We start from the raw sequence: 14179 nt of genomic DNA on the forward strand, positions 1-14179 counted from the left end.
TGGTGGAACAACCCAAAACTACATGGGAAGAGCATCGGCGTAACTTTGTGCTGAACTCCGGGGCGGTCAAGATCTCTGTCTAAATAAATCTGGGTAAATTCCCAGATGATTAAACATGCAACTGTTTTGCTGGTAATACCTGAAACGAGTAAAGAAAATCAACAGAATATTTACGCAAGATAAATTATAATTTTATTTTGGGGGGGGGGGGGGGGGCTTATATTGGTTGGGTCTGATTATTGGCGGAGTCATAACCCCCCCTAACCCCCATGGAAATTACGCCCCTGGGGAAGAGCTTGATAATGATTTGAAGCCACTTGGGACCACAGAGACCAAGAACACCACTGGTAATACACAACACCATAATGTACTGAAATCTTGCAGTGCCCGCAAGGTTCCCCTGCAGAAGACGGCACATGGTGCTTGTATTGTGTTTTTTTGTTGTTGTTGTTCATTTTGTTGCAAATTACCAAACTTACAAATACAGCAGGGGATCAATTATTTCACCCACTGTGCTTGATGATGACGTGGCTGTAGCTCAGGAGGTACGAGGTCACATACTAATCGGAAGGTTGTTGGTTCGATCCCTGGCTGCTCTAGTATGCATGCCGAATATCCTTGAGCAACATACTAACCCTAAATTGCTCTCTAATGCATCCATCCATCAAATGTTAGAAAGCACTTACGTAAGGAAAAAACAAAAAAAACAGACAAAAGTGCCTGTGTGAATGGATGAAAGAGACAAGTTGCATAAAGCGCATTGAGTGCTCAGCTAGAGAGGACAACCATTTACCATGAGAACAGCCCGGCGACAGACAATCTTACCTGGTTTCATTTCACGAGAAAGAAAAAAAAAAAAACTCCTCGAAACATGCTAAAAACTTTCCATCATTTTTTCTAAGTCAAATTTTGGACTTCCTTTGTAAAGCACTTTACTGTAATTTTTCACAAAAATATGTTGAGTGCACTGGATTACAGAATGCCTGCAAGGTAGGAGAAATCTATTAAAAAGTCAAGAGACAGCAGCAATATTTGCAAAATGGTCATCTTTAATACACTCACGTTTCCACAGAGGATAAAAATGTGATCCCTAGTGTCTAGCAGTCATATATCATTGCTGCGTACTGGACTGCTTGCACACTACCTATACACATACGTGACATACATGAAAGACATTTAATCAACTGATCCCAAGGCACAAACATGCAACACAAGCCCTGCCTCTGATGGCACTCAGAATTGAATTGTTCCTTCAAGAATACAGTTCGCCATGCCAATGGTTACTTGGATGACCTGTATAAATACGCAGTCTGTATAGAAATCCTGCTGAGTCTTCTTCTTTGAATCTAAAACACTTTGAAGTGTCTAAGCAAAATACCGCCCAAAGGTCATGGTGTTTTTACCATCTTGCTTCCACCCATCAAATCCGTTCAGCTGTGTGCAGACAGACTGCAGGGCATGTGTGCTGTGGGTTTGTCCTGTGACTGACCCATGACTTAACTGGCTGTCACAGGGACTGCATGGCATGCCAGCAAGCAGCTGTGGCCTCGGTGCCTCAGTTAGGCCTGTGGCCCTCAGTCAAAGTGTCTCTCTGGGTGTGAGAGACATAATAGTGTCAGTGTTGGTGGTGCTAAAGAGCCCGTTTGTTGATGTTGAAGATTTTGACAGAGTGGTCGGCACTGGCGCTGGCGAGCTGGACCCAGGAGCTCTCCTCCTCGATTTCACTCTCTCCATCACCCTGTCCATCCTTCTTGCCATTCCCCCGACCTGCTCGGCCAGTCTTGGGCCTCCAGCGGAGCCGTTTTACTGCCAGAGTGTGGCTTTGTCTGTGAGAGGATGTGTGATGAAAGGAGACAACAGAATACTTGTCTGGATGACAAAACAAGCTTTCAGACAAAATCTACACAACTGACATCCCATCTATTTTACACTAAACCATAATTTTTCTGTTAAACACACAACACAAAAACTTTGTTTGGTATATTTTGCAACACCTGGGTTTGACCATCTTTTCCCTTCACAACTACCTTAATTGTTCTTGGCAAAGATTCAGCAAGGTGTTTAAACAATCCTCAGAGGTCATATGAGTAATGTGGTCTCATTCTCATGTTTAAGAAACCAGTTTAAGATGATTTGAGCTTTGTGACATGGTGTGTTATCCTGCTGGAACCAGCCATCAGAAAATGGGTACACTGTGGTCATAAAGGGATGGACTTGGTCTGCAACAATAGGCAGTTAAGTAGAAACAATGCTCAGTGGTTCCAGGGGCCGTAAATGTGGCAAGAAAGTACCTTTGATTTGTATTTATATTATTATAATACATATTAAAGTTCTTTTGTTATATGTTGTTCATTTTTACCTGCAGTAACCAATGAATTTTCCAACTTATATATCATCTTAAAATATGAAAAAAAAGGCGTATCTGAGGTGTGACTTCCTGATACAAAGACTGTGCAACCTATCTTGATCTTTACAGACTATAGTGGCATAGACCAGTGTGAGATAAAACATCGACAGAACCAAAATTAAGGTACCGGTTGATGCCATCTGCATCTCCTCTTCAAAAGGAAGCAGACATAATCTCCATCACGCTTATCTAATTTTTTATTATTATTATTATTTAAATGGTAAATGACAGAAAGCTTCTGGTTCTCAACAGCAATCAGAGTGAAGACCCACAACTGACACTGTGATGAACCTCAGATCGACTGCATGTGTGCAGTAAGGATACGAGGTGTCTGTTTCTCCGCAGCAGCTCCAGTCGTCTCCTGCAGGCTCGCTGCCAGGGCTCCACCTGTACAGCCGGATCCTGCCACACTCCAGGCCAACTGCAAGCAGGTAGCTGCGGAAAGTAGGAAGGAAACACAACAAAATCGAACTTCAGAGCAGACCTCGTTTTCCTTTGCTCTGACCTAGATGTCTTGAACCAGTACTGTCACTCTTCGCTACAAGAGTTAGACATTTTTACCACATTTAATTCCATTTCAGCACAGTATGAGTGAACCTCCGGGGTCTTTAGATGAGAACATGAAGCAGTTTAGTGTCAGCCACAGTCATGTCATGTGTTTAAATTAATTGGATATAATGTTTCTTTATGTGAGGTTAACAGCTTCTAAACCAATTAAACAATCAGCTAACTGATGAGCAGTTTAAGGGAGAAGAAAATAGTTCAAAACTGCAGCTTCAAATTAATGAAACAAACTTCCAAAGTACTGAAGACAGATATAAGACCTGGCCAGTCGATATGATGGTAGTTGGATGTCATGTAACACAAACCTGTCATTAGAGCAGAGTACAGGGCAGAACGCTATAGCAGTAGCAGAATCGCCCACATCTAAGATGGAAGAGCACGGTTTAATCTCAGGAGGCAGCACAGGGTCTCCAGAGTCCAAACTACATGGGCCCCATACTATCACCTGGACACACACACACACTTTGTTTAGAAAAAAATGCTACAACTCAAGGGTGCAACCAGGTGGTATTATTGTCAACGCATAATGTGACGCAACATTTAAAAATTACCTTCTTGTCTCGACTTGATGTTACAAAGAATTTGCCGTCAGGGCTCCAGTCACATGACCAGATGATTCGGCTGTGTATGGCTGTGTCCTTCTCTGTGTGCGCATACAGCGAGAACAGGGGCTCTATATGGAAACGGGAACAAAGAGCAAGAGAGATCATACAAACAACTGCATTCAAACGATGGTATGAGTGCCGGCACTACATGTATTGTGTCACATTTCATCTCCACAACAACACTTTTCCAACAGAGGATGAGCTGGTAGCAAAACTTTGTGTTATGATTACTGCAGCATGACATCAGCACGTTTAGATCCCTGCCTCACAGCTCAATAGCAACAAAGACTCTCCCGAGCGACAAATAAACAACCGAACAAGACAGAGAACCTCATTCCAGCCCTCCATTTCACTCAGTTTTGGTTTATGACCTGCTGCTGTTTATTTCCCTAGCCTAAGTCATTTCAGCCTCCAGATTGGTTTCCCTAGAGAGCTTGTTTGTATGCTGCTGGCAGCTGCCTGCCTGCATGTCTGCAGTAGTCCTGCTCTCCACTGGCTCTCTCTCACACACGCACACACGCACACACACACATAGCATAATTATTGTAAAACATCAGCACTGCCACAAAAGTCCGAGTTAACCAAAGTGTTGAGGTTTGTGTTCAAAGGATTCTCCTTCTCCCTCCTTCACAATCTTTCATTAACACGACTGGCTGTTGAGCTATATCACATCACACACAGATGGGGACTGGAGACACAGACTATAGAGAAAGTGTCCATTTTGATAAAACACACAAAACGTATCAAGAAGACTAAAAGGTAGAACATATAAAAGCCCACTCAGGTTTAAAAAAAACAAAAAGGAGGAGGAGAGAGAAGGTGACAATGTCTCCAAGGCCAAGACAAAATAAGGCGGTGGAGGGAAACGCTCAGGCAAAACAGGTAGGGGCCAGAAGATGTGTGAATAGAATAGAGGTAGTCATTTGTTTGATCAGCTCTGACTTCATTTAACCTTCCCTAGTCTGAAGGTAGGAGACTGTGCGTGTCCTCGTGCGTGCTCCTCACAATCACCTTGAGTGATTCAGCAGTCAACCAGAACAGACGGGGAGCCCCCCGCCCCTGGAAAAAGCAAAAAAACAAAAAACCCTGTAATCCCTTGCCATTTCTCTTAAGAGAAACCAAAGACCAACACACACACACACACACACACACACACACACACACACACACACACACACCCATTCAGCTATCTTAGTGAGGACCTTCATTGACATAATGGTTTTCCTAGCCCCTTACCCTAACCATTAAAAATGAATGCCTAACCCTAAACCTAACCAAAACCTAATTGTAACCCTGACACTAAAACCACATTTTGAGCCTCAAAAAGGCCTTTAAACCTGTGAAGACCGGTTAGTGTGTCCTCACAAGTGACTGTTGGTTCTCACAAGTATAGTAGAATGCAGATTTCGGTCCTCACAAAGATAGCTAGACAGGAACACACACACACACACACACACCACCCTGCCTCTGCGTAGCCCACCATTCAGGCGAACAGAGGAGTGCGGGACGCCTCTGTCAGTGCCCATTAACACCATCCGGAGAAGCCAAGAGAAACATAAGATGCTTTACCAGGTGCAGGAGGAGGTAATCCTTAGGGCTTAAATGTCGTTTTCTGTTCACCTTAAATGCAGGATTGAGTTATTTGTAGAGTCTGTGTGCTGAGGTTCTCTCATATAAACATCCTCTCCAAGAACACACTCCTGTTGACAACAGCAACAGCTCTACACAGAACTTAGGCCAACAGAAATCCAATATCTGAGCTAGTTTTTTCTTTCTCTTTTAAATAAAATGTTTGATTGTTTTCAAATGTATTGTTTCTCAAGGTTGATTATCTGGTTGATTATCTGGATCTATATTCACAATGTTTCAGATGTTTGAGAATTAGATTTGGGAGATGTTTTCTACCTACTTAGAGTGAAAGTATAAAATTAAGAGCACCTCTCACAGTATCACACCATTAGTAAACACATATATGTAGGGGAGGTGTGGGAAGCCAGATCGGGCTCTCCTCTTTGCTCTCTCCCATCTCGTCCCTTTTGTCTCACTTCTCTCTATCACCTTTTCTATCCCTTTGAACAAGTGAGGCTCCATAAATGCTAAAGAGGTAAGTATTATTTCTCAGTTGCAGTGAATAGATAGGAGCAATTAAACTGTAGAAAACTAAACAGAAGAAAGAACAAGAGAAATAACAATTTAACATAAACCAGTGACACACTCAACCCTGATCAACCCCGGCAGGGCCTCCTTGGATGAGGGTGTCTAATGATAATGGCCGAAACACCCGATGAATCCAAGGTCCACTACTGACGATGTGTCCCAAATCTTAATACGATAACCTAGATCAGATCTCTACTTACTCTGAATTCAGAAGTATTATGAGGACATGGTCGGTAGTAACAATGGTCATAAAAAGTATAAAAACATGTCAATACCTCGGCATGTCAGAGCACTGACTGTATTGCTGATGTTACTGATGGTGACAGGAAGGCTCTAACATTTGGAGGATGTGGTCAACCAGTAAGACCACGCCCCCATGATCATAACCTATCAGTTGATTATCATCATCTAAGAGGATACAAGTCGTATGGAAAATCTGTAGCAAAGCGATATCACTTCATACATGAAACATGTATCAACACCAAAAATCTCATGCTAATGACTTTGCCATATTAATATTGCTCAGTACACTAGGAGCGAGAACTTGTAATTGTAAGTAGTGTGCATGAAGCATATGCTGTGAAAATGGAGAAATGTTTGCAAAACAACAAAGCACAGCTTGGGTGAAGATCCATTAGGTGATCACTGTGTGCAATTTTGATTAAATTCTGACCAATCCTCCAGTGCAATCTATTACAATTTGGCTTTTATCCACCAATGTCTTCAAATTCAACTATGATTTATGGTTGAAAATTCAGAAAAAGTTTTATAACTTATGTTAAACCTATGTTTTTGACAAGTGAGATGTGTAATGTCATAATATAGAAAGAACCCTATAAAGATTTTAAATATGCTACATTTGAACTCTGACCTCTTCTTCAAGGCCAATAGAGTCATCTAAAGGTCAAAGTGATAACACTATATAGTTATTTTAAAAAACCTTTCTTTCTATCAGTTTATATTTAAAGCATACAGGCTTAATCCGTGGCCTCTTCTTCAAGGTCAAATAAGGCCATAAAATGTCTCACTTTTACATTTTACATCTGTCTTTCTTTCAAGTTGACTCCAAAATGCATTATATGTTTCAAGAAAGTATTGTTAAGAGAAAGTAAATAAGCTGCCTAGTTAGTTAGAAATATATTGTGGTACATTTCTAGATACTAGATAGTAGATGTAGTAGACAAATATAGTAAGCTCAATTTATTTATGTCCAGTTATTTACAAATCATTGCCTATTACGTAGTATTACCTACTCCTTCATGATGTTCGTACAATTAGAGTATCTGTCATGCTACCTTTATCTGATTTTAATTCCACAGTTTTTAAAGTATGTCTAAAAAGAGCAAAGAAAACAAAACAAAATGAATATACAGAAAACACAACAATGTTGCCTTAAAAGTAAATGCTGCCCAGAAAGCGAGCTGCCTTAGCCGAGGTTTGTACTCTGTGACTGCCGGGTGAACAGACAGATGATGATCTTTCAGCTGGATGAGCTAAAAACTCTGTAATGTCGGGATTACAGCTTCATACCACTTCTGGCAGAGCTCCTTTTTATCATCAGTGAATATTTATCACCCTTTATCACTCTGCTCGTGTGTCTGGAGACTCTGACTGAATAAATCTGGGACCAAACAGATACCTTATGCCAGATGTGACTGGTTAGAATCTAAGTTGTACTGATTATGTAATAAAATGAAATCAACAAATTTATTTATTTAATAGATCATAAAAAGGCAAAAAAAAAAAAAACCATTAAAAAGACAAGCAAAGTGAGACTGTTTTATTGGATGGTTGTTCCATGGCATCGTTTAAGATTTGAGTCCAGAGACGATTTCTCACTCAGAAAGCTCTCACCCAATGTGAATCCTGACAGTGTTGACCTTAGAGAGACAAATCTATTTCTCTGACCATGTCAAAACCACTGAGTTAAGTCACAAAGGAGGGTAAAGGTCAAAAGAAATTGACAAAATGACTGAGAGAGCGCTAAAACTGAGACTTTTCAGCTGATATTTGCTGGGTTAAATTGGGCCAATTTCATCTGTAGCTGACCGCAGCATGACTACTCTTCAAGGTAATTGGGGGATATTTAACCTCATTATCTCCACTTTCAGCAGTGTATACACTCTTAAATTTGCTCTTAATAGTTTAATATTTAATAGTTTTCAGTGAGTCACCATCAGTGAGTGATGGTTGGCAAATCCTGTCTAATGACAGGATTTGCCAACCATCACATTTTTAGTGCAAGACACCAGCTCTCAAAGTGCGTAAACAAATCTCACACCTACCGCAAGGAAGCATCAAAGTATCCTCTTTATGGGTTAAACTGGCTTTTTGCACACAGCACACAATCTGAAGATCACACTTTTTAAACATTTTAGCACCTACACTGACCCACAAACACCACTGGAAGTGGGAAAGAGTTTTTGTGGCTTTAGCTGAAGTTGGCAAACACACAGAGGCCTCTTTATATTCACAAACCGTTCATGTACCTTCAGTGTTTTCTCATTTACTTCTCTACAATTTCACAGATCAGAGCCCCACAGAGCGCTACCCCCAATATCACAAATCCCAGTTTAACACGAAACTATAAATATCATTGTGGTTTGTCTTTATCAGCGCATGCAAAGGCTACTGCATCGTGCTTTATGTCTGTATTTATTCAAAGTGTTACTTCAGAATTTTCTTTTCAAGCTTCATCCCAGAGAGCATAGATTTGATGAGATCTCTGCAATCCACCGCAGAGGATTTGATGTATTCTGCATGGTAATTACCCATTTGAAAGCCTGTTTCAAATCACTGCTCTACCTACAAATGTGGAATTATAAGCCTTGAAGGAGGGAAGTAAGCACCAATCATTTTGGTCAGTCTGGTCAGTTTCAAATCTTTCCTATATTAAATCCATTTTGGACTCGATTCATTCAGTGCATCACTTGTTTGGCTCTTCATAGTATTAATGAGGGGAGTCCTTCCAATAAGGCCAGCTTGACTCGAAATTCAATTTGGAGGAAATCTGCTCTGTGGATTTACCTTATTTTAATTATTTGGAATTAGGGGAGCAATTCCATGTGCCAGAAGGGCTCCGGCATTGTCGTTTTTTCTTAATATTCACTCAAGCACATTTTTTAATTAAACTGAATTTATTTACAAAGCATTATGAGGAACTAACGTCTCATCCTGAGTCACGCTGCATTTGAAAATCTAATCCTGAAGACCAAACACTAATAACCCTGTAAAACAGACTTCCTTATTAGTCTGTGTTGTCCTCATTTCTCACCTGGACTTTCAGGTGTGGGGAGATTCCTTCTCCATAAAGACCAAGTGCGATCTCGGGAAACAGCCAACAGGAGCTGTGCATCAGGTGAAAAGGCCATTTGGGTAACCGTGAGGGTGTGACATGGAAGAACCTGCAGCTGACGCCATGTGGTTGTACTCCACAGCAGCACTGCTGCATGCTCAGCTTTGGATGCCTGGAAAGATAGTAAGGGGTCAGTTCATTGTCAGACATAAAACACACAATGCTTTATAAAAGCACCTGTGTCTACTTTATAAGCTACTTCCACAGTTGAAGTGTTCCACAATGAAACAAGATTATTTCACAAAAAACAAAAACTACCACGATCAAAACAATTAGCACCCCTGATGCTAACAGTCAGTTCTGTATCATTTTCTCAAGCTCCTCCAGATTTGATGGTCTTCTGGCATGGACTTTGGTCTTCGGTGCACCTTACAGGTTTTCAGTGGAATTCAAGTTGGGGCTTCTTGCAGGCCACTCAGTAACATTTACTTTGGTCTTATGGAGGTAGTTCTTCACCAGGAGCGACGTATGTTTTAGGTGGTTGTTGTGTTAAAAGACAAAGAGACAACCCAGACCCAGTTTTGCTGCCAACTACTTGAGGTTGTCTTTCAAAATCTTTACATATTATAGCATCCCCATAATACATCCACCTCCGTGTTTCACTGTGAGGACGGGGGTTTGGGTTGTACACCTTTCTCTTCTTCTTTCAAACATAAACAGTGCCTCTGTGGCCAAAGAGCTCTCGTTTCCAGTACGCATAAACTTTCTGCAGGTCGTTCTTTCTTACTTTAGTCTAGATTCAAGCTGTCTCATCTGCAGAAGTTTCCTTGGTATGCAACCTCACACTTCATTCCAGTGCAGGGATCTAGTGGTTGTCTTCTTTGAGACCACAGTTCCTGACCTGGCTAAGTCATTCAATGATATCTTAGCAGTTGTTCTGGTGTCTTTAGACTCACACTTGTTTTCTTTCCAGAGTCTTTCAAACCTTTTGCTTCCTACCCTCTGCCAAATTTGTTCTGTACTGTGTGGTACTCTGTGATGATACTTCTCACTCCAGATCTTAACACTTGGAAATGCTGTGATAACTTTGCATATCCATCTCTGCTTTGTGAGCATCAACAAATCTTTTTATCAAATCTAAACTGATTGATTTTGTTTTGGGCATGATGCTTTCTCAAGTAACTGATCAAACTCTCACTGAAGTTTTTATAGTGTGTAAATTGGAAGATAACTCTCAGTTTGAACTTGATTTTTAGAAGCTTTGAGCATTACAAAGTTAAAGTACACCATTGCACAGCAGTGGTTTCTGCTTTGACTCAAAGAGGTCCGTTTTTCAGGGGGTCTAATAATATAGACCCTGATAATCTCGTTTTTTTTCCTGAAATAATTCTGTTATTGTGTGCAAACAAAAATGATTTATGCTTTCTAAAGAAAACTTTTTTAAAAAAGTCTAGAAATACTATGTTGAAAATCCCACGGTCTGTTGAAAAGAAAAAAACACTGAACATTTTTGACAAAAACCTTCAATTTCACAGGGGCTTAATAATTCTGTCTGAGTCTGATGTTTTGCACAAAATATATCTTGAAGAGTAAAGGGATTCCATTTAATAAATACTGGATCAAAAATATACATTCACCCACATAGAAATAAATCTGGTGTTGCTGAAATTAAGAGAATATCTTAACGTAGTGCCTCTTAATGGTCTATGAAGTATCCGTGATTAACTACAGCTGGTAATTTATTTGTGCAAACATAAAGGGTTTCACAGCTCACACAGTAAAATGTTAACGTTCAAGGATCTCAGTGAGGATCCGAGAAAGAGGATCACAGATTTAGACAAGTTAGTAATGTCTCTTTCTGCATAATTCAAGATGATCTGTTCAAACAGCTGCACAAGATCTGAAAACACCCTCAGTTATAAGGAAGTTGGTTTGGGTGGTCAGAAACAATCCAGACACCACAAAGGTACAGGCCTGCATAAACTGGAAGCTGCTGGACATTGCTGTCTACTCTCAAGTGAGTCTTACATGGCTACGTAAGGACAGGCTGCTGTCCAATAAAGAAGGACCTGGCTCGTAGCTAATGCTAATGCTTGTAGCTGACCACATGGACGAAGAAATAAAACCTCTGAAGGAAAGTGTTATGATCAGATGAGACCAAAATTAAGTTGTTTGGCTACAAGTATTGTCAGGTCAGCCTGGGATTTTAGAAAATATTGGGACCTAGAGGAAAATAAATCAACATACGGACTGGAAAGCAAACCAAGTAGAACCAATCTGCAGTCTGATTTGCCAAGCAGAGCGTTAAAAAGACCCACAAAGCAACAAGAGCAGCAGCAGTCCAGAAGTTTTGAGATATACGTGCACAGAGTGATGAAAATAAAAATTAACTGTATTTAAAGCACATTTGGGTCACTTTGTCACAAACTTTGTATACAGGAAATTATGGGCTTATGGTGAAGAGTGGTTAAAAAGAACGACATAATTCAGCCTTTTCTCTGAATAATTCAGATACATTTGAGTAAATAAAGTAAAAATGACGCACTACTGCTTGGTGTGCGCATAATTGGGGATTGGCTTTATTTACATTTATTGTAAGAAAATAGTCAAATGAAGTGGTAAAGGTTAGTTAGATGGTTCTGTCAGATGTGTACATTTATTAGCATATAGGTTTTTATTTTTACATCTGGTTTTTGCTTTGAAGGTTTTTCATCTAAAGATCTAATGACCCGATGATTAGTGTTGAACTAATTGAATCTATTAAAAAAGAAAATCAATTAAAATTTACATGGTTATTGAGGGGAATCTAATAAAACCCATTTGGGTAAATGAAAACAATCTCTTAAGCAACGAAAATGCACAAATTTACATAACTGGACAAATAAATCTAGTGAAGTAAAGGTATCATAGTGCTGGGCAATAGAATCTGTGGGACTGGCATACGTGGTTGTAGTAATTAAGGCAAACTACCTCAGAAATCTTCAACATAACTTCAAACCATCAGCCTGACAGCTGAAGCTTGAACACAGTGGGTGCTTCAAAAGGTCACTGAGCCCAAACACACATTAAATGTGGTTGTGGAATAAGTAAAACAGCCAAAGTCCTGTCCTCAAGTCCTGTCCTCAAACTTATTTAAAAGTGTGTGGACTGTGCTTACAGCCATGTGAAAGTCAAAGTATACCTCGATGCTTCCAAAGGAATTAAGAGGGTAAGCAGCAGCCAGATGTTGCTGATCAAATGCATGCGATTAATTGATCATCAGCAGGTGTGAGTCTTGGCAGTTTGCTGGTCTGGAGCATTTGGGTATGTGTGAACACAATTCCACCAGTGGATGTCCCAAGGTCAAACCACACAATGCTCAGAGAAATTATATTTAAAACAAACAAACAAAAACACTTTAGAGCTATATCTCAGACTCTACAGACCTCAGTTGCCATGTTATGACAGCACAGTTAGAAGAAGACTGAGGCTGCCTCTTCTCTCTAAAAAGAACAAGGCGACGTCACACAGAAAACGATTATTTCGAGTTATTGCTGTTAAGGTGGTTCTACAAGCTACTGAATGATGGTTGTACTTGGTTTTTCACAGGACTCTGTGAAACTGTGCTTATAAGAGTATTCAAATATTAAACTGGAAATATATTAAGTGTCTTCCATGTATAATTGTGATTCTGTATGTATTGGGGCGGCAATCTTTTTATTCCTAACTGTGGGTTTTGCCCAATCATTGAGCCCCATAAAAGGTCAAAGAAAGCATTGAAAGCCTGATATTGCCTTGGCAATCATTTGTATGATGACTGTAATTAAACTTTCGACTGCAATTGCAGGGCTGACTGTGACATGCAGTCCGGCCTGGAGCTTATCAAACTGACCTTGCATGCAGATGCCACCACTGTTCTGCTGCTGTCAGACGCAAGACAGAACATCTCAAAGCCGTGCCCGTACCTGTGGACAGGGGACAATCATACAGAGGTTAACCATGAACAGCCACTCTGACTGTGCAGAAGGACAGATATATGTTACAGACAGACAGGGAAGGGATGCATGGTGAGGCAGAACAGAGGAAGAGCTCCCAGTGTGACAGTAAATTAAATATTCTTTTATTCCAGAGTGTCACTCCAACAAGCTTCCAGGCTCGAGCCGTCGCCACTTGCTGACAGGTAAATAATTAGAGTGTGAAATTAAAATACTGATCTGTGATGACTAGTCCTTCTCCTGCTGACACAGATGAACAATGATGATGCTCTAGCTAATCACTCACGGCCTAATTGCTTTTAGCTTGCCATCACCTGGTTGTTTTAAAATGCCAACAAGCTCAAACTGCAGTCTGCAACTCAGTGGAAAGAATTTCCAGCCTCTACCAGCCAGCTTTCAAACACTGCAGCAATTTGGCCACAACAGGGAGAGGATTATTTATGCCACAAAAAATAATTTAGTCACTTACTCATTTTAATGTTTCTATTCTGCACTAAATGATTCAAGGGATGAAGCCAAATGAAGGTAGAAAAATGCTTTTCAACACACACAGTGTTCGCACCTCAAATAAATGGCCGTGTCGTCTGTCATGTTTATGGTGGAATGACCGGTAAATGGATTTAACAATATATTCAATTCAATATATTGGCAATATATTCAATCTGGAGAAGTGGCTCATGGGAAGCCGAGTAGCTGGATTCTGACTGATGAATATGCCGCTGGAGTTGTGGGTGCAGAGGTGAGGGGGTAACAAAGAAGTCTATGTAGGGAAATCTATTATTTTCAGATAGAGTAGAAACTTTTCAATAGAAGACACAAGGAAACACTGATGTCTTTATAGACACAAATATATCAATAAGTATGTCAGCATTTCACTTACAGCAGGTAACAGAAAATACATGTAAGATTTAGATACTCACAGTTTCTGGACCTCAGGCCAAAGTGTGTTCTGGAGAAGATGATCCTCTGGTGGTGGCTCTGCGCACACACACACACACACACACACACACACACACACACACACACACACACACACACACACACACACACACAATACAAATAGTTTGCTGTTATTTGTAATGCCCTGAAATCTTAGTTGTTCAAAAATAATCAACAATCAGCTGAATAAACAAGGAATGACTGTTATAATGTGAATTTAAATGTGTATCTGGAATCC

The 14179-nt window shown here is 40.3% G+C and overlaps 1 protein-coding gene across 1 annotated transcript in view; it reads right to left on the minus strand.

Moving 5' to 3' along the window:
• Window positions 1-1049: 1049 nt before the first annotated feature.
• The window catches only part of elp2 (elongator acetyltransferase complex subunit 2), a 33774-nt gene continuing 20644 nt past the window's right edge, over window positions 1050-14179 (minus strand). The window contains exons 16-22 of the mRNA XM_085346074.1: window positions 13923-13980; window positions 12900-12972; window positions 9008-9200; window positions 3523-3644; window positions 3277-3416; window positions 2732-2842; window positions 1050-1826 (exon numbers count right to left, since the gene is read on the minus strand). Coding sequence (XP_085202200.1) covers window positions 1631-1826; window positions 2732-2842; window positions 3277-3416; window positions 3523-3644; window positions 9008-9200; window positions 12900-12972; window positions 13923-13980 — 893 coding nt within the window. The 3' untranslated portion in view covers window positions 1050-1630. The remainder of the gene's footprint in view (window positions 1827-2731; window positions 2843-3276; window positions 3417-3522; window positions 3645-9007; window positions 9201-12899; window positions 12973-13922; window positions 13981-14179) is intronic.

The sequence above is a fragment of the Diplotaxodon limnothrissa genome, linkage group LG22 (assembly GCF_057381915.1).
Source record: "Diplotaxodon limnothrissa isolate DT_005_m linkage group LG22, D_limnothrissa_male_GT1.1, whole genome shotgun sequence".
In the NCBI taxonomy this organism is placed as follows: Eukaryota; Metazoa; Chordata; class Actinopteri; order Cichliformes; family Cichlidae; genus Diplotaxodon; species Diplotaxodon limnothrissa.